Source organism: Lactuca virosa, chromosome 2 (genome assembly GCF_052849685.1).
Source record: "Lactuca virosa cultivar CGN04683 chromosome 2, Lactuca_virosa_CGN04683_v6, whole genome shotgun sequence".
Classification (NCBI taxonomy): domain Eukaryota; kingdom Viridiplantae; phylum Streptophyta; class Magnoliopsida; order Asterales; family Asteraceae; genus Lactuca; species Lactuca virosa.
Genome location: NC_136427.1, coordinates 300304778 through 300327449, shown reverse-complemented (window position 1 = coordinate 300327449; position 22672 = coordinate 300304778). Strand labels below are relative to the sequence as shown.

At 33.7% G+C, this 22672-nt stretch overlaps 3 protein-coding genes across 7 annotated transcripts; all 3 read left to right on the top strand.

The window, feature by feature from the left end:
• Nucleotides 1–5918: 5918 nt before the first annotated feature.
• LOC145161517 (uncharacterized) lies at nt 5919–7619 on the top strand. The gene is made up of 4 exons (XM_079081064.1): nt 5919–6252; nt 6349–6720; nt 6816–7073; nt 7149–7619. Exons 1-4 carry the CDS (start codon nt 6211–6213, stop codon nt 7464–7466), a joined length of 990 nt encoding a protein of 329 aa, XP_078937190.1. The 5' UTR covers nt 5919–6210; the 3' UTR covers nt 7467–7619.
• A 7194-nt stretch (nt 7620–14813) lies between these two features.
• On the top strand, nt 14814–17565 carry LOC145161516 (N-terminal nucleophile aminohydrolases (Ntn hydrolases) superfamily protein). 2 transcript variants are annotated; one of them, XM_079081062.1, is made up of 7 exons: nt 14814–14939; nt 15815–15986; nt 16072–16136; nt 16250–16642; nt 16720–16778; nt 16863–16967; nt 17083–17565. In XM_079081062.1, the coding sequence occupies exons 1-7, from the start codon at nt 14895–14897 to the stop codon at nt 17300–17302; spliced, it is 1059 nt and encodes a 352-aa protein (XP_078937188.1). In that variant the 5' UTR covers nt 14814–14894; the 3' UTR covers nt 17303–17565. The 2 variants fall into 2 exon arrangements, with proteins under 2 accessions (XP_078937188.1, XP_078937189.1); XM_079081063.1 differs by lacking the exon at nt 14814–14939 and having other exon boundaries at nt 15944–15986; nt 16240–16642.
• A 239-nt stretch (nt 17566–17804) lies between these two features.
• Nucleotides 17805–21267, top strand: ACD5 (Diacylglycerol kinase family protein). 4 transcript variants are annotated; one of them, XM_079081058.1, is made up of 12 exons: nt 17805–18288; nt 18445–18615; nt 18708–18875; nt 18989–19081; nt 19243–19335; nt 19411–19627; nt 19713–19800; nt 19911–20057; nt 20149–20250; nt 20331–20684; nt 20806–20872; nt 20962–21267. In XM_079081058.1, exons 1-12 carry the CDS (start codon nt 18109–18111, stop codon nt 21097–21099), a joined length of 1818 nt encoding a protein of 605 aa, XP_078937184.1. In that variant the 5' UTR covers nt 17805–18108; the 3' UTR covers nt 21100–21267. The 4 variants fall into 4 exon arrangements, with proteins under 4 accessions (XP_078937184.1, XP_078937185.1, XP_078937186.1 ...); XM_079081059.1 differs by having other exon boundaries at nt 17806–18288; nt 19716–19800; XM_079081060.1 differs by having other exon boundaries at nt 17807–18288; nt 18445–18606.
• The last annotated feature ends 1405 nt before the right edge of the window (nt 21268–22672 follow it).

Genomic DNA, 22672 nt, shown 5'->3' with positions numbered 1-22672 from the left:
CTCCTCCTTGGCCTCGACTACCATGACTATCTCTCTCCTTTGAGGTGTTTGACGAGCTCCCCTTGTTGATCTTCTTGAATCGTGATGCCCATTTGGCATGCGTAAGCAACAAATAAGGTCTGTCTCCTTGTTCTAAATAACCTCGAAGCCTCTCTTCATGTGTGACAACCCGAAAATTTCTACCTTGTAAAGTCAAACTCATCAACCGAAGGTCAAACTTATAAGTTTCTAAGCCTAGTGTATGTAAGGGTTGTGTGTTAGGAAATGAACCACTAAGGAAACGAGATCGGAGTACTGCATTCGGGCCATAAACCTCAACAAGTGAGGTTCACGGCCGCAAACCATGTTCACGGCCGTGAACCCTCCTTAGGCCGTGAACTCTATGTATATATATGAGTTTGGTTCATTAATTCTTCACTTCTTCTTCTCTTAGCCACAAACATCCCATTCTCTCTCAAGTATCATATATCAAGAACACCAATTTCACTCTTAAACATCCCTTTTCTTTGTATCTGCTTAGAATACAACTTAGGATCTTCAAACACTTGCCAAACAACAAGATGTTCAAGTTTTCTTCCCTGAATTTGGGCCGTGAACCACTCATAAGGGCCGTGAACCATCATAGGGTCGTGAACCCTTCATGAGGCCGTGAACCCTTCTAGTTTGGCCGTGAACTCCCTTTTAGCCTCCTAACTTGCTTCTAACACTCCTTTGGTGAGTTATTCTTGCATCCTAGGTTATTTCCTAATCTCCTTTGTAGTTAGATTCACTAATTTCATGCCTATATGTATCATTACATGCTCTTTAGGACTCATTTGTGCTACGGGACTTCGTTCGTGAAACTTATCATCCTATATCGAATCTTCAATCGAAACCCCAACATAAGGTGAGTTCATACCCCTATAATCTACCTTTTTAATGGTTTTAAATGCTTTTTAAGAGGGGGAATACAAGTTGAACACAATTATATTGTGTGTAATAAGTACCTGTGAATACAATCACACAAAAGAAATTCTTATGCTTTTATAAGTATTAAAAATCAATTCAAAAACTCTTTAAAAAAAATTTAGGTTGTTGTTTATTATCAAAATCATATTCATTTATATATTTATGAATAAGTATGCTTTAACAGACTTAGGACTAATGCTAGATACCTTGACTCCTGTTCCTTGTTTGGTTGTGGGCTTAGGGTAGGATCACTAGTCCGACAGTCGGCTAAATCATAGTTATACTTGCTAAATATATACATGAATATTAAACCCCATTTTTAAAGTACATGCTTAACTCAGTTTTAAATACTGTTAAACTCTTTTAAATATCTTATAAACTCTTTAAATTTATATTTGTCAAAATCATGTTTATATATGTATAGGTATATAAATAAGACTTAAAGGGCTTAGGACTAATCAATTGCCTTATTTCATTTTCCTTGTTTGGATGTGGGCTTAAGGTGGAGTTATTTGTCCGAAGGTCGTTTTCTTCTTAATTATATACATTATACATATAGGAATATAAAAGGTTACTTCAGTCGGTATCATTACCTTTGTATCACGCTGAGCAAAGGGGTACTTTCATGAGAGATCATGCTAATCAGATAGAACATATAAATTATAATAGGTATAATTTATGAAACAAACGAAAAATCTACTTTACTAGATAAGTATTCAGGGTTTAAACTACTTTGTTAAGAAAAGAAGATAATTCAATCTTACTTAAAATAGATCTATACGGGACTGACAACAAAATATAATAATACTTTTAGTATATGGTTATATATGTATATATATGGGGTACATCTACAAAGTATCGGGTTATATATGGGGTACATATACAAAGTACCGGGTTTATATGGGGTACATCTACAAAGTACCGGGGTACATCTACAAAGTACCCGGGGTACATCTACAAAGTACCGGGTTTTATTTAAAAGGGTACATCTACAAGGTACCGATTTATAACAAATAAAACATAACTATACAGAAAACATTCTTCTTATAATCTTATCGTGAGTTAAAATTATGTTAAACTATATTATAAGTACAATAATACTTAAACAGAACGGTTTTATGAGATTAAAACTATTTTTCAGTTGTAAAGCGGAAAATATAGTATTTTCTGGAACTTAATCAATTACTTTCTTAAAACTAAAGCAACCATAAATGAATCTAATGCTTATGAACTCGCCAGCTTAAATCCTGATCCTCTTTTTCAAAATAACTTGTATTCTCAGGAATCCAGTAGACAGGTACACTCCCGGAGCTTTTGAGAAGACAGCCTAGTACCGTGATGCGTCTTTTGTCTTTTACTATATCTACTTTTGATGTTGAATATCTAATGTTTAAACACTCATGTAAAAACTTATACATTATTAATGCAATGGTTGTTGTACTTTGATTACTATAATGCATGTGTTGTGATACTTAACATGACGTCCTCCGCCCCCGAACGTTTCAGCCGTTCCGGTTTGGGGGTGTGACGTCATGGGTTTTTAAACGAACCACGACCTCTTCCACAATCATGTTATTTAAACCACCAAATTGTTTGATAGATGTTACGATTTGTATAAATCGTAAAGGGACAGCTCGAAGAAACTTCTTCACCACCGTGGTTGCCTTAATTTTCAGCTCGAAGAAACTTCTTCACCACCGATTTGCCGTCTTTCATTCGGATAACCTCAAAGTCACTTCTCAAGGTTTGTACTTTAGCCTCCTTTACCCAATTGGCGCCCATGTGTATCATCTTAAGCGTTTCATATGCTTCTTTAGCCATGTCCTTCTCGGCTAACATATCGCTTGATAAATAGTCGCAAGAGCCATTCGATCTTTCCATTCTTCCACATCTTCCTTTTGAGTTGCATCCCACACTCCCTGTGCTTGTAAATTTACTCGCATTTTTATAGCCCACACCGAGTAATTTAACTTCGTAAGCATCAACTAGTGCAACGTAACACTACCATTCTTCCCGATACTTTGAGCACTTTCAACTTCGGGTTGAGAAGATGATGAAGTCGGTGTTGACATTCTTGGCATATACTTTGGCATACACAACCTCGCTCTGATACCACTTGTTGGAAATTAGAAAATACAATTTCTCTGATACCACTTGTTGGAAATTAGAAAAGACAATTTGTATGTAATTTTAGAGGGCAAAGATGGTGAGTAAATATGGGTTTTGCTGCAGTCCAAAACAGAAAAAGAAAGAAGGGTAGAGGGGTTGCCAAAGGCTTTTTCTTAGATTAAAATGAAAGACAAATTACAAGGTGAAAAGAGATATAAAAGCTGCTACGTTTCAGCTTCTATTTAAGCTTACAAATACTAACTACCTAACATTAAAAGTCAAGGATCATCTAATGCAAATACCACACTTATTAGTCTGGTAGAGGTATATTGTATTTTTCAAACATATGAGAGCATAAGTCAAGTTTGTATGGAGGTGAATTAATGTTGTTGACTTTTGTGGTCGGGTTTAATGATAAAAAAAACAAACTATATTTTACTTTGAAACTAAAAAATTTAAGTGAAAAAACCAAAATTTTTGGTTCGGTTTTTGTTTTAATCAAAACCGAATAAGTTCTTACTCATAGTTATTAACAAACTTTTTTATGGTTTGAACTTCCGCTTGTATTCTTAAAAAAGTCTAACATTAATTTTTAATTTTTTTTTTATATAAGTGTTTTTTTCTGAAAAATTAAAGAAATATGAATGGTTTTTCTTATAAATAAAATGAACTTTCAAACAAAAACTTGAATACTTAGAATGTATGTATCATACCACACCTTAGGTTAGGCGGAGTGAAACTCGGCAAGCCTCAGCGAATCCTACATATACTTGTCATGTCGAGTATGGACTAACTCGACAACTTATTACTAAGTCTCTCTCCTCCCTCTCTTCTAACAACATTCTCTTCTCCCTCTCTCCACTCCTTCTCTTCTCCCACTCCTCTTGGTTGGTAAAAATGTTATAGGCTGAGGTGGAACTCAATGACCTCTACACCATTCTCGTTAGCCTTACCACATTTCTTATTTGCTAAGTCAATGTCACATTATTTTCCACTCATTCCACAAAACTAATAGGAATAGTCACATCTCACTACCTCTCACCCCCTTATTTTTTTAATAGTTAAATATGTATAAAGAATATATCAATGTTATTTTCTATTTATAGGGGATTAGAAATCATTAACTTTTATATATTTTTTATAATTTTTTAATATATATATATATATATATATATATATATATATATATATATATATATATATTATAAAAATTAAAAATGAAATAGAAAAGAAAAATAAAAACAAAATAATGTGCGGCAATGTCCACACGTGCGGTAACCTCATCGAGTCAAATATCCCGTCGGTGTTTCACAACAGCATAATGGTGACAATGTGACATTATCCCATTCGGATAGGTGTTAATGGTTGTATGCTAATTTCCTATTTTAATATACACAAGAGTAAATTAGACGATTCGTCCCTGGTGTTAGTGTCAAATTGTACGTTTGGTCTTTATTTTCGAAAATTAACTCGGACCGTCCCTTATATCGTGAAAATTTACACGTTTCGTCCCTGCCATACGCGAAATGACTATATTGTCCTTTCCTATTTCTTTTTTATTTATTTTGCAATTGTTTATTGTTTTTTGAGTTTTTTATTGAAAAATAAATGGAAGTGGGCCAACCCCTTTTATACCTTACGTCCTTACCCTCTTCAACTTTCTCCTGTCAAACGCAAAAGAGCTTCTTCCCCTTCCTCTCTTCTTACAGCACCCACCTGCAACCCTATGCTGCCGCCGGGAACGTCCAAGTTACGAAACCTTACAAACTTCGAATATCAGAAACGTATACGCCCTAAAACCTTGTCTTCTTCCCTGGAATTTCTGTCCCTTTGAAGAAATTTTAGATGTTTGGGCTATATCAGGTGAAGAGAGGCACCACCGCCACAACACCAATAACAGTTATGGTGACTCCCTTCATTTTTCTCTACATATCTTCTTCCCGTCCCATTCCCCCTATCTCGATTGTGGGTTTGATTTTAAGGTTTGATTTCAAGTTCGATTTGCAATTTGATTTCAGCTTACAATTTGAGTTCCATGATTAAATTCAAGTATCAGTTTGAATTTAGGTTTTAGGTTTAATTTTACTTTTGACATTGAGCTTCAGGTTCGATTTCATATTTTGTATCGAGTGGTTTCGTTTTTTTAGCTTCAGCTTCTTGAAGATAATAATTTACTTGAATCTGACTCAGGGTTTTGAGCGATTTGATTGTCTTCTTCAATGGAATTAGCAATTTGCTTTGCAATTAGCGGTGGAGAGGAAGGATGAGTAAGTGGTGCAGGTAAGTTGGTGGTTTGATTGTGTGGTTGGTTCAAGTTGGTGTCTTATTGATAATGACAGAAGGACGTTTTCTGGCAGAGATGGAGGTTTTTTCCAGCGGAGGATGTCTTAGTAGAGTGGAGAAGATGTAAACAGGGTGATGTTCAGGATTGTAGATGAAAAAGAAAAGGGAAATGGTGCAAAGGGGGTGCGGTGGGACCCAGAAGTTTAATTAAAACATTTTGTAATAATAAAAAATAATCAGGAATCTGAAAAATAAATGAAAAAGAAATAGAAAAGGGCATTATAGTCATTTCATGTCTGTTAGGGACGAAGCGTGTAATTTTTGACGATATAAAGGACGAATCGTGCAATTTGACACTAACACCAGGGACGAATCGTGTAATTTACTCTATACACAAACATAAAAATACACGTTCTTTTCGAACTTTATAGGCGCGTCCAATAATGGGAGTAAAAAGCTATGTGAACTATCGTTTCGTTGAATGTGTGGGCAACTGGGCATACATAACTAAAGAAGTGATATAGTAACCTCAAATTCCTCAGTCAGAAACCACAGGGGACCGAAAAAGCACATTTGAATTTTGATGGTTACTTAATTTATTCTGTTCAAAATAAAACACGATATCTTAAGGAAAGATTGCGTGTGCCTTTTCTCTTTTACCGAAATAGAACTCTAGAAGAAATGATGAACCCCACATCACCAATTCACCATTCACCGACTATACGAGAACTCTAGAGGTAACCAGATTGTATTGCATCTTCTAAGAAAATAGTGACCAGGTTGCCTATAATAAATACCCAGAGAGAAGAACACAGCATCACATCAAATCCAATCTCCTGAGACGAACAACACCAACACAACCCAATCACCATGGTTAAAGCAATTAGAATTCATGAGCACGGCGGCCCTGAGGTCATCCTTGTTCACCTACCTCGCTTCTTTACATTGTCTCTTTCTTTCTTAATTTCAGAGACTAATTAATGGTGTTGAATTTCTTTTCTGTTACAGGTCTTGACATGGGAAGATGTTCAAGTCCCAGATCCAAAAGAAGGAGAAATCAGGTTGAAGCAAAAGGCAGTTGGTCTAAATTTCTTGGATGTGTATATGCGTCGAGGTGAACAGAATCTAGCTCCACCCTTGCCATATATCCCAGGTATGGAAGGAGCCGGAGTTGTAACAGCGGTGGGTCCCGGAGTAACCAGCTGCAAAGTTGGAGATGTCGTGGCTTACGCTAGCCCGGAGGTGGGTTCTTACGCCCAAGAGAGAATACTTCCCGCAGATCTAGCGGTGCCTGTTCCTTCTTCTGTTGATCCCGTTGAAGCAGCCGCCGCCATTTTTAAGGGTCTCACTGCACATGTCTTGATCCATAAAGGCTTTAAAGTAGGTGACCCATTCAATTCTTGATTTATGTATTATCTGTAGATGATAAAAAGTTTCTTCAATATTTAATGAAACAACGATTCCCATATATATAGGTTGAACCTGGACATACAATCCTGGTACATGCGGCGGCAGGTGGAGTCGGATCTTTGGTTTGTCAGTGGGCAAATGCGATTGGAGCCACCGTCATCGGAACGGTGTCGACCAAGGAGAAGGCTGCGCAGGCGAAAGAAGATGGATGTCACCATGTGATTCTTTACAAAGAGGAGAACTTTGTGGATCGTGTGATGGAGATTACATCAGGCAAAGGGCTGGAAGTAGTCTACGATTCAGTCGGAAAAGACACCTTCAATGTAAGATATAATATTAATTATTAATGGTTTGTAGCTGGGTTTCAACTAATTAAATTCTGTTCTTTTGAAATGAAGGGATCATTAGCGTGCTTAAAGAACCGTGGATACATGGTGCTTTTCGGGACTGCCTCAGGTGTACCAGAGCCTGTGCGTGTTGATCAGATTGCACCTAAATCACTCTATTATACGTTTTCATCAATCACAGAATACACAGTTGAAAATCGAAAGGAGCTGCTTGTGGCTGCTCAAGACTTGTTTTCTAATATTGCAAAAGGAGTGTTGAGGATTCGTCTTAATCATAAGTATCCTCTGTCTCAAGCAATCCAAGCTCATACTGATCTCGAGAGTCGGAAAACATCGGGATCAGTTGTGTTGATCCCAGACGAGGAGTGATTTCGTAAGTTTCATATTTGTTGTATGTTTACTGTTTTCGATCTATCTACCTTTTGTTGTTTCTTTTGTATTCCAATGGTCAATGGACCTTTGTATTTTTTGTGGAGGAGGATCAAATTCAATTTTGTAATATAATGTCACTATTTTATTTTATTCTATTTCTATGTATTGTTTTTAAAAGTATCCCAATTATCATAACTATGTATAATTTTTTTATTATATGTTAGTAGCGATAACAATAACATAAAAATAGAACAAATTTTCAGAAATGGTCTCTAACTTTTCAAAACATGCATGTTGAAGTTAATTTTCAAAAACACTTTAGATTTGTCCATATTGTTTCTAGAAATTTCATGAATGGTCATTTTGCCTACCATCATTTAAATTTTATGTTATATCTATTGTAAAAAGAATTTTTTTTTGGCTTTTGACAAAAGTTGATCAAAATATAGATTTGAGTGACCATTACTAAAATTTTGAATAAATTCCCACCCTTTCACCACGACATTCATCCATCATCTTCATCCTCCTGACACTTTCGATCTCATACAACTCATGTACAACTCACATGTTGAAGCTTTCAATTGAAATAGGAATCCCAGAACACATATAATCATCCAAGAACTACTACTCGCCGATCCCTAAACCTCCATGTCTTAGATCCGTCGGAAAACCACATCCATGAGAGACAACTTTGATGTTATTTGTCGCCATTCGCCATTGGACTGCCAGAAAGTCAAGCTAACAACAAACAAAGCTCACAATCTTTATTCCTTAATAGTGTTAGGGAAAACAAAGTTTTATCCTACTTGCTCACTTGCTCGCTCTCTCTCCTTCCCCCTCCCCCTCTCTTTGTTATCATCAGTAACCAACCAGCCTCGTTGGGGATTATGGTTGGAAACCAAAATCTGTCGATGAAACTCCAATGAAACATAATATCGTATCAAAGCTAACCCTCAACTACATTTTCTCCCAAACCCTTTATCTTTCTTTCTTTTTATTCCATATGCTCTCTTCAAAGCTGGTGGAGAAGCAAACATATTCTTTTTTTTTTTAAACGGCAAATCTATACTACTCCTAAACTACTCCTTAAATCCACCTATGTCCACTACGGAACTTGAATCCTCAACCTCAAGAAGGGAGGGCAACACCGGATACTGCTGGGCCAAAAGTCCTTTGGTAAGCAAACATATTCAATGAAGAAGATATTCCCCTACACTATACATGAAACACACTTTTACTCGCCTCTTTGAGGCGAACCTTAAGAAAATCGGAAACCCTAGGCTAGCCTCATCTTTTTATACCAAGCTCCTAAAACGCTAGTGTATTCACATACATATGAGTAAACATGGTTGTAATCACTCTCCTTTTGATCATAATTTATGTTGCAGGATCGTTTATAGGAAAGGAACACGTCTAATGCGCTACGTAGAAGAAGCCATCCGTGGATTAAAATTTGAAGTTACAAGAATGGTCCCTGAGGTTTATTATCTTTTCATATTTGATCCAAGGGCACATTGGTCATTTAAAAAAAATGCTCAAAAGTTATATATTTAACGTCTGAAGGATCAACCATGCAATTTTTTGGAAACCACATAGGCATATCTGAAATGTTTCTAAAAGATATCTTCAACATGTTACTTTTCAGAAAGTAAAATGACTATTTCTGAAATTTGTCTAATAATTAATATCGTTTGTCGTTTTTTTCAACTTAACCATTCATTCCGCTTAGAAAACTAAAGAAAACTGGGGATAGTATGCAATGGTTTTTCAGGATTATATAAACAACTTACATCATTCGTTTAATTTTACTGATTGGGTTTTGCGCCAAATGAATATTGGATGATTATGTCGGATACTGGTTTCCTCATTGCTAACAAGTATGGTGTGATTGTCTATTTTTTAGATAACAAGGTTCGTCAGCCTGTTTTCCGCTTTGGCATGGTCTTCAAGACATCTCACATCATATATCTATTGTTATCGCCCACGTTCATAATGACCATTACGTGAAAGTTGATTTACAAGAATCACATTCAATGCATATAGTTTTGCTACTTTGGCATCACAACAAATCAGAAAGTTCTATTGGATAAGAAATATTGTATAATGTTTGACTTAATGAATATATCCCATCGAATGCACCAGTAGTAAACGAAAACTGTAATTTTTAATTATTGTGGTAAGTTATAATTATGTATTTTTTTAATATATTTTTTCTTGTTGTTTATAATAATAAAAGAAAAAAACTATGCACCGTCGATCTGACGAATATCATAAAACTAATTATCTATGTAGAGATTAATTAATTAGGTGCGGCCATGACGACCACATATGGTTAATACGAAACTAATCAAAAAATAAAAAGACAACAATTATGATAGGTTATAACAAATCTATTTTATATTAGTGAAAAGTGTAAAAAAATTCTTACATATTGACTTCATAATCGATTTAGTCATTATATATTTTTTTATTCAATTAAGGTCCGAAACCGGTAATCGTATTCAATTTGACCTTTTTACCCGGTCAACAGGTCATCCAACTTTTAAAAATTATACTTTTGGCCCATATTCAATTTTTTTTTACAAATTTGGTCCAAAGATTACACTTTTGGCCCATATTTTAAATTTTATTACAAATTTGATCCAAAATTTACTCTTATGGCCCAAATTTCAGAATTTTGTTATGAATTCATCATAACTTTAGTTTTTCTAACAACATTTTTTCTCAAAAAAAAAAAAATCGAATATATTTTTTCTTTATAAAGTCATATATATATATATATATATATATATATATATATCACATAAAAAATCTTATATTTTCTATATAAAAACTTTTAAATTTTTTTTTCTGTATACGAAATACCTATTTATAAATATAGGTATTTATTAAGTACATAAATATATACAAATCCATTTTTATAAAAAATATATATATACAAACACATAGTTTACAAGAAAAAAAATGTATATAGACATCAATTTTATTATAAATACATTTTGTAAAAACATATTTATATGCACCCAAATAAGTGTTTGTATACATTTCTTTTGTAAAAACATATTTATATATTTTTTATAAACACCTATTTTATAATAAACGCATTTGTTTTCAAACACGTTTATATAAAATGTATACAAACACGTATTTTATAAAAATATATTCAAACACGTTTTTATAAACAAATATAGACAAACATGTTTTTATAAAAAAAAATATATACAAACATGCTTTTGATAAAAAAACATCGTTTGAGAAGTAACCATCGACAATTAATTTATCCTTTCAAATGTATACTCTAAATAATAGTTATATAAGAATTAATACCATAAAATAATAACTCTTATTCAAAATTCAAAAGGAATTTTGATCACTAATAAAAAATGTGCGTCTTCAAATTAAAAAGAAAAAAAGTTATCGTCATACAACTTTTATTTTTCAACCCACACAACGTTATATTTTCGTTTCAAACCCAAAATAATATATCAAAATGGATTAATTTCCAAGTTATAAATTACCAACTTCCAAAGCAAATTAGATTTCACTGTTAGGGGTTTACCTTTTCATTACCTTCGTGTCAAAGTTGGGTGTCCAATCATAGATGTTACTGAATAGAAATAATACCAAAAGAAACTATTCGCACCCATCGTTTGGCACGGTTAAAACGCTAGTGTGTATGTGTGTGTATGTATATGTGTGTGTGTGTATATATATATATACACACACACACACGTTTACTATGAAATAGGTGTCTGTATACATTTTTTTATAAATATGTGTTTGTATACAAATATATTTATAATAATATGTGGTTGTATACATTTTTATGTGAAAAATATGTTTTTTTGTATAAATATGATTTTTTTAAAGAAAAAACATATTTGGAAATTTTTTTGAGAAATAAAGTTGTAAACAAACTAAAGGTAAGATGAATTCATAACAAAATTCTGAAATCTAGGCCAAATGATAAATTTTTGACCAAATTTGTAATAAAATTTAAAATCTTCGCAAAAAGTATAAATTTTGGACAAAATTTGTAATAAGATTTGAATTTTGGGCGAAAAGTGTAATTTTTGAAAGTTAGATGACCTGTTGACCGGGTAAAAGAGTTAAATTGAATATGATTACCGGTTTTTAGGACTTAATTGAATAAAAAATACATATAATTACTAAATTGATTATGAGGTCAATATATAAGAATTTTTTTTGCAGTTTTCCCTTTATATTACAAGACAATTTAATTTAGACATTATAATTTAAAGGAATAAAAAATAAAATGTGTTAAATAATGATTAAAAACTGAAATTAGAGAGTTATAAACATTAATATAAAAACTAATTATTTAAAAAGAAATAAAACTAAGGGTTGTGCTATAAGTACCCATTAAAGTCAATCACATCAACTTTCTGACATTTGATTTAACATTGTTTTTTTTTTCCTATTTTGTTTTTTTTTGTATTATTAATTCTTTTTTAATTTATATTATTATTATTATTATTATTATTATTATTATATGTTATTATTATTATTATTATTATTATAAATTTCGCACAAAATTTTAACATTCAGATGACATTATAATTTCGAACGGCTATATAAAATTGGTTTTTAAATATTTTTTATATTTTAATATTAATATTATTATTGTTATTATTATTATAATTTCGAACAACATTTTATAAATTTGACATTATAAATTCGAACGGCTATATAAAATCGGAAACATTGTATACTGCTCGACTAAATGTTTTCAATACGCATAACACATCACGCAATTGTAATACCATACCAATTAATATCCGTAACTAATAGAGACAAACTTTGCTTTTGTTCCGATTTTATATAGCCGTTCGAATTTATAATGTCCGATTTATAAAATGTTTTTCGAAATTTATAATAAAAATAAGAATAATAATATCAATATTAAAATATAAACTTTTTTAAAAACTGATTTTATATAGCCGTTCGAGTTTATAATGTCGTCCGAATGTTAAAATTTTGTGCGAAAATTATAACAATAATAATCATTATATTGAATAATAATAATAATAATAATAATAATAATAATAATAATAATATAAATTAAAAAATAATTAAAAACAACAAAAAAAACAAAATAGGAAAAAAAAAATAAAAGACAAAAAAATCAAATCAGGGGGTAGAATTGGAAAAGAAGGGGGTACTTAGGCTAAGGGGAATGGGCTTCGCTAAGGAGGTCGCCACTGGTCGTCAAGGGCGCTAAACACGCCCTTTGGCTTGCGCCAAGGGGGTCGTCAGCAATAGCTCGCCAACACCATAACGAGAAGAAAGAGAAAGAGATCTGGTGGTTGTTGGCCTGTGGATGTCGTAATCTCCCTCTATAATCGCTCTCTAGAACCCCCTTTCTTCCATCCATGGCGTCTCCATCTCAAGCAAGTCTCCTTCTCCAAAAAACCTCAAAGGTCTCTCCATTTTCTCGATTCTAGGGTTCTAATTTCGATTTACTTTAACTTGTTCTGATTCTTTATTTTTTTTCCATTATCGGGCCAAACCAAATGGCGAAGATTGAAGGGGTTTACAGATGGGTCAAGATGTTGATTTGTGTGCCTAGAGCTTTGGTTCGACTTGTGTTGTTTGAATTGTGTATAATAATCTGGTATATTGCGACAAAATATGTATAATAAGATGGTGTATTTCTCCACCGAAAGAGAACAACCGGTTGGGTTAATTCAGAAACGAGGACAATTTTGGTCCTAGGGGTATTTTGGCAAAACTTTCCTAATTTAATGTTTGGAGTTAGTTTATGATTCTAATTAGTTTAGTATAAATATGGTATGGTTGTGTGACATTTTTAATTAAGTTTTTACAGTCTTTGTTGAATAAGATAGTTGGAGCCAAAGTAGTTTTCCCAGATTTCTTCTGCACAATTAACATTTGTCTCATAAATGAATCAAGTGATATCTAACACAACCTACAAATAAAACATAGAGATATGGACGTATTCTCAATGGAAAGCTTTACTTTTTAAAATTTGAAACAAGCAAAATCAATGAATATTTGGATTTTATATTATATTAAATGTTTGTAGTTTAAAAAAATAAAATTTGTTTAATATTCATGCATAAAAATGTTTGTTTATTAAAATAAAGTAATTTAATTAAATTAGAAAAAGAAAATAAAAAAATGAAGTGTTGGGGTTACCACTCCTTACAAAATGCTAACTTTAGGTGTTAAATGGAAAAAAAATGAGGCGACAACCAAAAAGCTGATGTGACAAGATGCTAGGAGTGTTACCATTCCCCTTAGACCGGAGAGAGTGGTGCGGTCTGGACCGCACTCCCTCTGCCACATAAGCATTGAACACCGCCCCCTGGATGCTCCCTAGGGTGCACTGCGGCTTTTGGAGGGTGCGCTCTATGAATGATTTTGATTGGTTGGTCACAATTGACCGTTGCAAATAGTCAAATTTCAAAAAATTAATTTTTTTTAACCACTACTATAAATACTTTATACACTAACAAAAAAAAACTCATCTACATTCTACCATCTTCAACATTTTACCATCTTCTTTCTTTTCAAACCCACGAAAAATGTCATCCTCCAGATATCCAACCAACGAAAAAACACCCACCAGAAAATCCACAACCCCAAGACCTTCACTCAATCAACCGATTTATTCGTCTCCTTTCTACCACTACGGAGGTATGCTTCCCTATTTTCCACAAAATATCCAACAACCACGTTATGCTAATCGTGGTTAATTTTTAGTTGTTTTCCAAGTTTTAATTATTTGATGTGTTTTTTTTATTTATTTATTTAAATTGTACGTTTAAGCTATCTAGTTTTTTTAATTTCTAATTTCCTAGGTTTTTTTTAAGTAATGTAATGGTTTTTAATTTTAATTAATGAAATATTTTGTTTTTATTTAAAACTAAAAATTTTATTTATTTAAAAAATAAAAATAATTTAAATGAGTGTGACACCACTCTTTGGGTGTGGTATGAGATTATACTTTTGTGGTAATGGGTGAGGTGGCGCCTAGGTGTCACTGCGGTTTCATAAGGGAGCGCGACACTACTCCCTTCGGCCTTAGCCTTATAGAAAACCCTTAAAACTAATTATAAGAAATTCGACGCATAGCCTAAAAGCGTCAGACCCTATAACTCTTCCATTCATTAAATATGATGATCAGGTTATTACATTTTTTATATTTTTATATTTGACTTTTTTATTAGTGGTTTTGACTAAATATTAGTGGTTTTAAATAGGTGTTTTTAGAATCCCCCAACATGGTTATATTTTTATAAACAATTTGCGACTTGGTTATAAGTAGAAGGACCAAAATTGTTATTTACTAAAGTTATGAGAAAAAGCCCCCTCCTGGAAATTAACGGACGTCATCGGTAAACTGTAAACACTCCATCCGCCAAAGCAACGGAGGTGAAAATGGCGGCCATCTTGCTTCTCCTTCTCATGGCTCTTCTCTCCACGGTAATATCTTTTAACTGCATACGTAGATATATCTGTGTGTCTGTTTATGGGTGTGAACTACTGTCGTCTCATCTGTGAATTACATCTGTGTCTCTGGATATGAAGTTATGAAATAGTATCGACTGAATCAGAGGCAATACCCCAGCCAAATTGGGGATATTAGTTATACGCATGTTGTCTGCTTTTCTGAATCATATGATCGGTTTATCTGTTGGGATGTTTCTCTTAGTTTCAGTATCTCAGTTCTGTATTAGGTAAGTGCCGGGCACGGAAAAAAAATTTGTGGATTTCTTTTCAAAAATGGAATTAATTAGCGGTTATGGATTCTAATCTGTTGTTAGAGCATCCACAATGCATAGTTTAATGTAAAATTTGAATGAGTTGGAATGATTAGTTGGCATTTAATGGATTAAATTCAAACCATAGTGGGATACTATGTTGGCTTTGATGGATATGGAATTCAATAGCCATTGAAGAGTTCAATAGAAAAAAGGAAACTTTTTTAAGTTTAAAATACATGTTCCTTTGAACTTTTAGAGTTCAATGAATTGTAGGAAAAAAATGGTATAGTTGTATGAAAGTTATAATAATGATGTGTCAATCCATTAAACTCTATGTAGATATCAATGCATTATGAATGCCTTAGGTCATATGAAATGGACTGCATATAGCACATACTATTTATCTTCACTTTCCAATGTGATCGTTTAGATTTAGGAGTTTTGAAATCAATCATAAAGCCCATTTTGAAACCAAACATACTAATCAAAAGTGGATTATAATCATAACAGTGAGAAATGAGTCTTTTTATTGAAAACTTATAAGGGATTTGGAATGCCAGATGTTATATTCTCAATTTCTCTGTTTTTCATTAGGCAACAGGACATGAGGTTAAGAGTTCAAGTAACTTTCCATTAGTAGTGAGCACCTGGCCCTTCTTAGAAGCTGTAAGAGCTGGATGGAGGGCTGTTAATGGTGGATCATCTTCCATTGATGCAGTTGTTGAAGGTTGTTCTACTTGTGAAGTGCTTAGATGTGATGGTACAGGTAAGTTTCTTCAAAGCAATGATTCATTTTTATGTTACTCATTACTAAAATTTACACTTTCTTGAAAATCAATTATATCAAACAGTTGGACCTGGTGGAAGTCCAGATGAGAATAGTGAAACAACAATTGATGCCTTGATCATGAATGGGGTAATAACACTTATGACTTAACAGTTAACACTGCATCTTGTGCTTGATTTTGTCTGAAAGTGAAAAACCATTAAGCTTTGCACTGTATATTGGGACTGGTAAGACTCATGTAGGCAACAATGGAGGTAGGAGCTGTTGCAGGCATGAGATATGTGAAAAATGGCATCAAAGCTGCAAGATTAGTAATGCTTTACACACAACACACTATGCTTGTGGGAGATCAAGCTTCAGCCTTTGCCATTTCAATGGGTCTTCCTGGACCTTCAAATCTTAGCTCAACAGAATCAATGGAAAAATGGATTAAATGGAAAGAAAATCAATGTCAACCTAATTTTAGAAAAAATGTTGTACCCGAAAGCAGCTGTGGTCCTTATTATAGGAAAAAAGATGTAAATGTTGGTGAGAAGACATGTTTGGTGGAGGATGTAGCAGAAAATATCAGAATGAAATCATCTTATGTAGATTTCCACAACCATGACACCATATCCATGGCGATATTTGATAAAGTACATTACTTATACACTCCTTGTTTTTTTTGGTTAATGTTTTATTTTTCTATTCATAAATCTTGTTCTGGTTTCAGTCTGGACACATTGCTGTTGGCACATCAACAAATGGTGCTAGTTTTAAGATCCCTGGCAGGTGGAAATTCACACACACACACACACACATAATTATGAATTATGAATTATGCTGAAAGGATTATAAAGTATTTATTGAGTGTAGGGTTGGTGATGGACCAATTGCTGGATCTTCTGCATATGGTGATGATGAGGTTGGAGCTTGTGGTGCAACTGGTGATGGTGATATTATGATGCGTTTCCTGCCATGGTAATCTTATATAGTATTATATTTTATATTTTCCAATCAAGCCATAAAATTGTAAGACCTTTTTTTGAATTAACCATTTTGACATGTTATTTGATTTATATGAAATTGATTGTAGTTATCAAGTAGTGGAGAGTATGCGATTAGGAATGGAGCCAAGGGTTGCTGCCAAAGATGCAATATCTCGAATAGCAAAAAAATACCCAAATTTTGTGGGCGCTATTTTTGCAGTGGATAAAAATGGCACGCATGCTGGTGCGTGCTATGGATGGACTTTCCAATACTCTGTCAGAAGCTCGAGTATGGATGATGTGGAGGTCATCACTGTATATCCTTAGACCATATACAATAGGTCTAAGGATGACCTTTTCCACATTTTGTTCTAAATTTCTACCTCATTTATTCTTATTAGAGGCTCGATTCATGATATGATTTCTCTCAACTTTAATCCAGCCATTGTGTTATTTGTATAAGCGTTTGTTGTGTAATTTTAATTGAACATTTTTTTTCTCTTTTGGACAACTAGTCTTTAGTCTATGAATATAATGCAAAACATATCCTCTTTATGTATCAAATAAATTTTTTATGTTCTTTGAGACAATAGGTCAGATGTCATAGGGTTTATTAAAATTTATAAATTATGAATCATGGGCAATCCAAATGGCTTCAAGTTTGAATTAAACCATGAGAAGTGAGAACCCTTTTAGGCTTTTATTAGACCAAAATCCACAGTTTTAACTTTTTATCAAACGGATAGGCGCAGACTCGCACTCGCACCAGCCACCAAGGGCACGAAACTCAAAAACGCACATGTTATTCGTTAACTTTATTCTTGTTATCTGTTACGTCAAATATAAAAAGTAAAAACACATTTCTTTCTTCATCTTGATCTTTCTATTTCTATTTCTCTTTCCCTCTCCCCTGTAAATCGGCATCAAACCTTGATAAAGATCCCCTTCAATTAAAAAACAAATCAAGGTTTGACTCCTCTTTCACCCAAATCGCGCAATCCCTATTTTGTTAGTTTTGACTTAAAGATTGAATTTTTCAAGAGATCTTCGGAAATCACTATTTCCCGTTTCAGAAAGTTCTGATATCGTTATTATTATTATTATTTTTCTTTGTTTTGTGGGTTTTATCTCGTATGGAGAGAATCGGTGATTTTGTCACGAGAGATGATGATTCTCAAGCAAATACCCAATTTATTGGTGCCGAAGAACCCTCGATTTTGACTTCCAGTTTCTTCTTGGATCATGTTGGAGAGGTTTCTCTAACCCTTAAACCAGATGGGTTATCTTGGAAATTGATGGATTCCCTTTGCAATGTTAGTTTTTCCAGGTTACATTAAACTGCTTTTGTTATCTTTTGAGATTTTTTCAAAGCGTCAATTTGATATTCCTATGAAACTGATTTAGTCCACACTCGTCTGAATTTGTTCTGATCGATTGTTAATATATACAACTGTTTGTTCAACTTCAAGGACCACGAAGACAGGTCAACTTGTTTGGGAATACAAATTCTTTCCCGAAATAATACATCAATCAACATCTCAGACGTGTATGCTGTCGAGTTTATAGATTGGGGTTTAGTACATGAAACCCTTCTCACAAATCCAGGATGTCTATTGGGTCATGCGTCCGAGGTTAAAAAAGTGCACACCTTTGTATTGATTTCTTGGATTTTATTGTTTGTTTTTTATTTTTTTTGGGAAATTGATTAGTTTTTTGGGTGCATTGCTTTTAGATGTACCGATTCACAGTGCATGGTGTCGATAGGTCAAAGAGTCAACCTTCTCTTTGGGCTCCAATCGTTTATACATTCGGTCACATGGATAAACCGACATGTCAAATGTGGGTGAACCGGTTGAACAGTTTTCTAACCATGGAAACTCACCGGCCTAAGAATCTTTTGGTATGTTCTAATAACAGTGTGAGAGTTGTAAATTCTAATTCCAATGTATGTGGAAGAATAACCCTTTTACAGAGGCATCTATCTTACTATATGTTTTGTTTCTGTTGTTTTAGGTTTATGTTAATCCAGGAAGTGGAAAAGGAAATGGATGTCGAACTTGGTTGAGTTTAGCTCCAATTTTTTCGCAAGCCAAAGTGAAAACAAAGGTTTGTGTCTCATTACATAAAATATGAGATGATTTGGGTGTCTTTAACTTAAAATTGGTGATATTATATATATATATATATATATATATATATATATATATATATATATATATATATATATATATAACTTATCCAAAATGTTAACTTTTGTTTTTCGATAGGTTACAGTTACAGAAAGGGCTGGACATGCTTTCGAGGCTATGGCTTCTATGTCAGACAAGGAGCTTAATACATATGATGGAATCGTAGCTGTTGTGAGTAATTATATATTTGTATTCCTAAATAAATTGGGGTATCTTTTGCAAAATTTGAAATTTATGAAAATTTAGGGTGGTGATGGATTTTTCAATGAGATTCTGAATGGTATTCTGTTGTCAAGACATAAAGCTCCATATCCACCTTCCCCTCCAGATGATGAATCAGAAAGTGATGTATTACCTCATGATCCAACGGCCACGATTACAGAGCCTTCGGTTTCTAGGGAAGATGAGTCTCCACTTCTCTCCAGTTCGCCACTCGGTGGATCACAACCCGTGAAGAGTATAAGTACTCATCTTTCTTCACGAGTCTCCATTTTTTTGTTTTAATTTATTTTGGAATATCATTCACTTATTATATTATGTTCTTTTAGCAGATGAAGATTCTGAAATGTCTTTCCCAAATGAGAGATTTCGATTTGGGCTTATTCCTTCCGGTTCTACCGATGCTATTGTAATATGGTAACTTCCTGTTAAATTCAAGAAATAGCAATGTACTTTTATTTATAGCATCCTACTTGGTTGTGTTTATGTGTGAATTCCCTTTGACTTTTTTTATTTTATTTTAACAGCACAACTGGAGTTCGGGATCCGATGACATCAGCACTACAAATAATCTTGGGTAAACGGTTATGTCTTGATATAGCTCAAGTAGTCAGATGGGAAAAATCACAATCCGGAAAAGATCCTCGTGTACGCTATGCAGCTTCTTTTGCAGGGTAGACTTGTAATTTCACTTGACTTGTTCTTTTTGGAAGATGGAAGCTTTCCTCTCACCTTTTTCTTTCTTTGTTTCTCGGATGTTACCAGTTATGGATTTTATGGAGATGTAATTACAGAAAGCGAAAAATATCGCTGGATGGGTCCAAAGCGATATGATTATGCAGGAACAAAAGTCTTCCTTAGGCACAGGTACGCCTTGGCTCTATCTGTTAAGTCGTTCTTTCTGTATTAAGTCATGTTAGTTGTGCTCATATATCTTATCTTGGAAGGTCATATGAGGCGAAAGTAGCATATATGAAAGTAGAAGCAGAAAAAACAAATGCGGGTGCGAATGCAAGAAGGGTAAAGGCTTTTTGGGGTTTATCTAAGGAGTCTGAAAGAGTGCCGTGTCGTGCCAAATGTGACATTTGTAATACACCTGTCACCCCACAAATGGAAACACGGGACCCACAAAAAGAATCGAATTGGGTGAGAGTTAAAGGAAGGTTTCTTAGCATTGGGGCTGCTGTAATCTCTTGCAGAAATGAAAAAGCACCCGATGGGTTGGTGGCTGATGCACACCTTGCAGACGGTTTCCTGCATCTTATTTTGATCAAAGATTGTCCTCGTGCTTTCTATTTATGGTAAAAACATGCAACTTCTCTCAATCTGTGTCACTGTCTAAGTCAAACACAGTACAACTTGTTATGTTATGTCCGGTTTTCTCCTAAATGTGACCAATGATGTTTGATTGGTCGTATGTAGGCATCTCACGCAGCTAGCAAGGAAAGGTGGAACACCACTGAATTTTGATTTTGTTGAACACCATAAAGTAATTTTTTTTATTTTTTTTTATATAAAGAAATTGGAATAAAAAACGTAACCTTATTGTATTGAAAACATTTTGTTTATTTTTTACAGACTACGACTTTCACATTTACTTCTTCTGGGGAGGAGAGTGTGTGGAATGTGGATGGTGAGATACTTCACGCACAAAAACTCTCTGCGCAAGTCTTTCGTGGTCTTATTAGTTTGTTTGCTTCGGGCCCTGAAACATAGGTTGATCAGATAGGAAATGATGGTTTTGCCCCTGATTTATCTATACCCATGTATTTATTTGTAAATTCTTATTAAATGTATATACATAGACTTTTTTTTTCACAAAATTGTAGACATTATGAACAATAGCGTGAGTTTACAAAACTAAATGAAATTTGTTTTATGTTATTTTGTGCATTTTTATTTTATTAGGCTTGTGGGTACACCTCCCACGCTAAGGGCGTGGTGATGTGTGGCATATGCATGGAGTCGTGCACACTGCCCCATTGAGGTCTAACATGTTGGTTCTTACATTGGAATCTCTTCAACATCATAGTTGAGGTCATTCTTGTATCAACGTCTGATGTAGACCGGATTGACCTCAACAATGATGTCGAAGGGATTCCACTGTAAGAACTCCTTTGAAGACTGGTTGGAATGGATAAAGGAAAATGAGCGGCATCGTCTTCCCGAAAAACCATATTTTGAGCTCTCTTTCCCAAATCTTAATTGGTATGCAATTTTGAAGATGTTGGATGATGATGTTGTGTTGGGGACCTCAAAACGATTTTAATGGTAAAAAGGAAAATTCATGGAAAATGTAACAATATATTGTTTTTATCTAGTTTAATGTAATTTTTATTTGCTTTTATGAATGTAATTTTTATTTAACTTTATGAATGTAACTTTGTATTTAAATAATTATAAAACAAGAATAAAATGATGACATGGAGTGGTAAGTATTTTCTAGATAAGCGGCGATGATGAGATGTTGAAGTGACAATACTTTTGGTAAGTAGGGTCGGACCTACTTGGTTGCTCAGGGTCAAAGGCGAAGCCACTTAGAACCAAGGTAGGTTCTAAGACATACCTAATTTTTTTAATTTCATTTAGTATTTATAAGGAATGAATTTTAGCACCTACATTGGAAAACATTTAAGACCTATGCTATATTATTTGACAAAATAAGAAACAAATAAATAAAAAAATTGTGGAGGGTTTATACTTAAATTTGCAAAGAAAATTGTTAATGTTTATCAAAACCTATCCCACATCCGAGATAGAGAGAAAGAGATGCAAAGAGATGCAATTGTTTGTTGTTATAAAATGAACGGTAGAGGGTTATAAAAACTTTTGACAAACAATACAACTCCTCCCATACTGTTGGTTGTAGGAAATGATCGTTGTGCATTGCTTCTTTTAAAAGAAAAGCCACTCATTTATGTAAAGTAGTTATTAATGTTTTTTTTTGGCAAAAATCCAATTTTAGGGGTTAAGGTTGGTTTTCATTGGTTTGGCTCGACCCGCCATATGTATTGTTGACTCTTTGGTTTTTTTGGTTTCATTTAATTAGGGAACCAGGTGTTTTCCTATTTTAGATTCGGCACTGCTTGGGGTAGCCCATGTTATCCCTCAAATTTTTTGATAAATTCTCTGGCATAGTATAATTTTTCCGGTGTGCTACACATAAAATCATGTATGGCCTGACACTTTGTTCTTTGTTTTGGTCCGCCACTACATAAGTCGACTCTGAGTCAATATGAAAGTCTCCTTTTAATGGTTGACCAAGTCTATTTGTCTGCCGTGCAGAACC

Excerpts from the sequence above, each read along its gene's own strand:
- ACD5 (XM_079081058.1), top strand. The coding sequence starts at position 18,109 with ATGGAGAGAATCGGTGATTTTGTCACGAGAGATGATGATTCTCAAGCA. Across the intron at positions 19,082-19,242 it reads AAGCCAAAGTGAAAACAAAG|GTTACAGTTACAGAAAGGGC; the intron begins GTTTGTGTCTCA and ends GTTTTTCGATAG. Across the intron at positions 19,801-19,910 it reads ACCGATGCTATTGTAATATG|CACAACTGGAGTTCGGGATC; the intron begins GTAACTTCCTGT and ends TTATTTTAACAG.
- LOC145161517 (XM_079081064.1), top strand. The coding sequence starts at position 6,211 with ATGGTTAAAGCAATTAGAATTCATGAGCACGGCGGCCCTGAG. Across the intron at positions 6,253-6,348 it reads ATGAGCACGGCGGCCCTGAG|GTCTTGACATGGGAAGATGT; the intron begins GTCATCCTTGTT and ends TTTCTGTTACAG. Across the intron at positions 6,721-6,815 it reads TGATCCATAAAGGCTTTAAA|GTTGAACCTGGACATACAAT; the intron begins GTAGGTGACCCA and ends CCATATATATAG.
- LOC145161516 (XM_079081062.1), top strand. The coding sequence starts at position 14,895 with ATGGCGGCCATCTTGCTTCTCCTTCTCATGGCTCTTCTCTCCACG. Across the intron at positions 14,940-15,814 it reads TCATGGCTCTTCTCTCCACG|GCAACAGGACATGAGGTTAA; the intron begins GTAATATCTTTT and ends GTTTTTCATTAG. Across the intron at positions 16,779-16,862 it reads AGTTTTAAGATCCCTGGCAG|GGTTGGTGATGGACCAATTG; the intron begins GTGGAAATTCAC and ends TATTGAGTGTAG.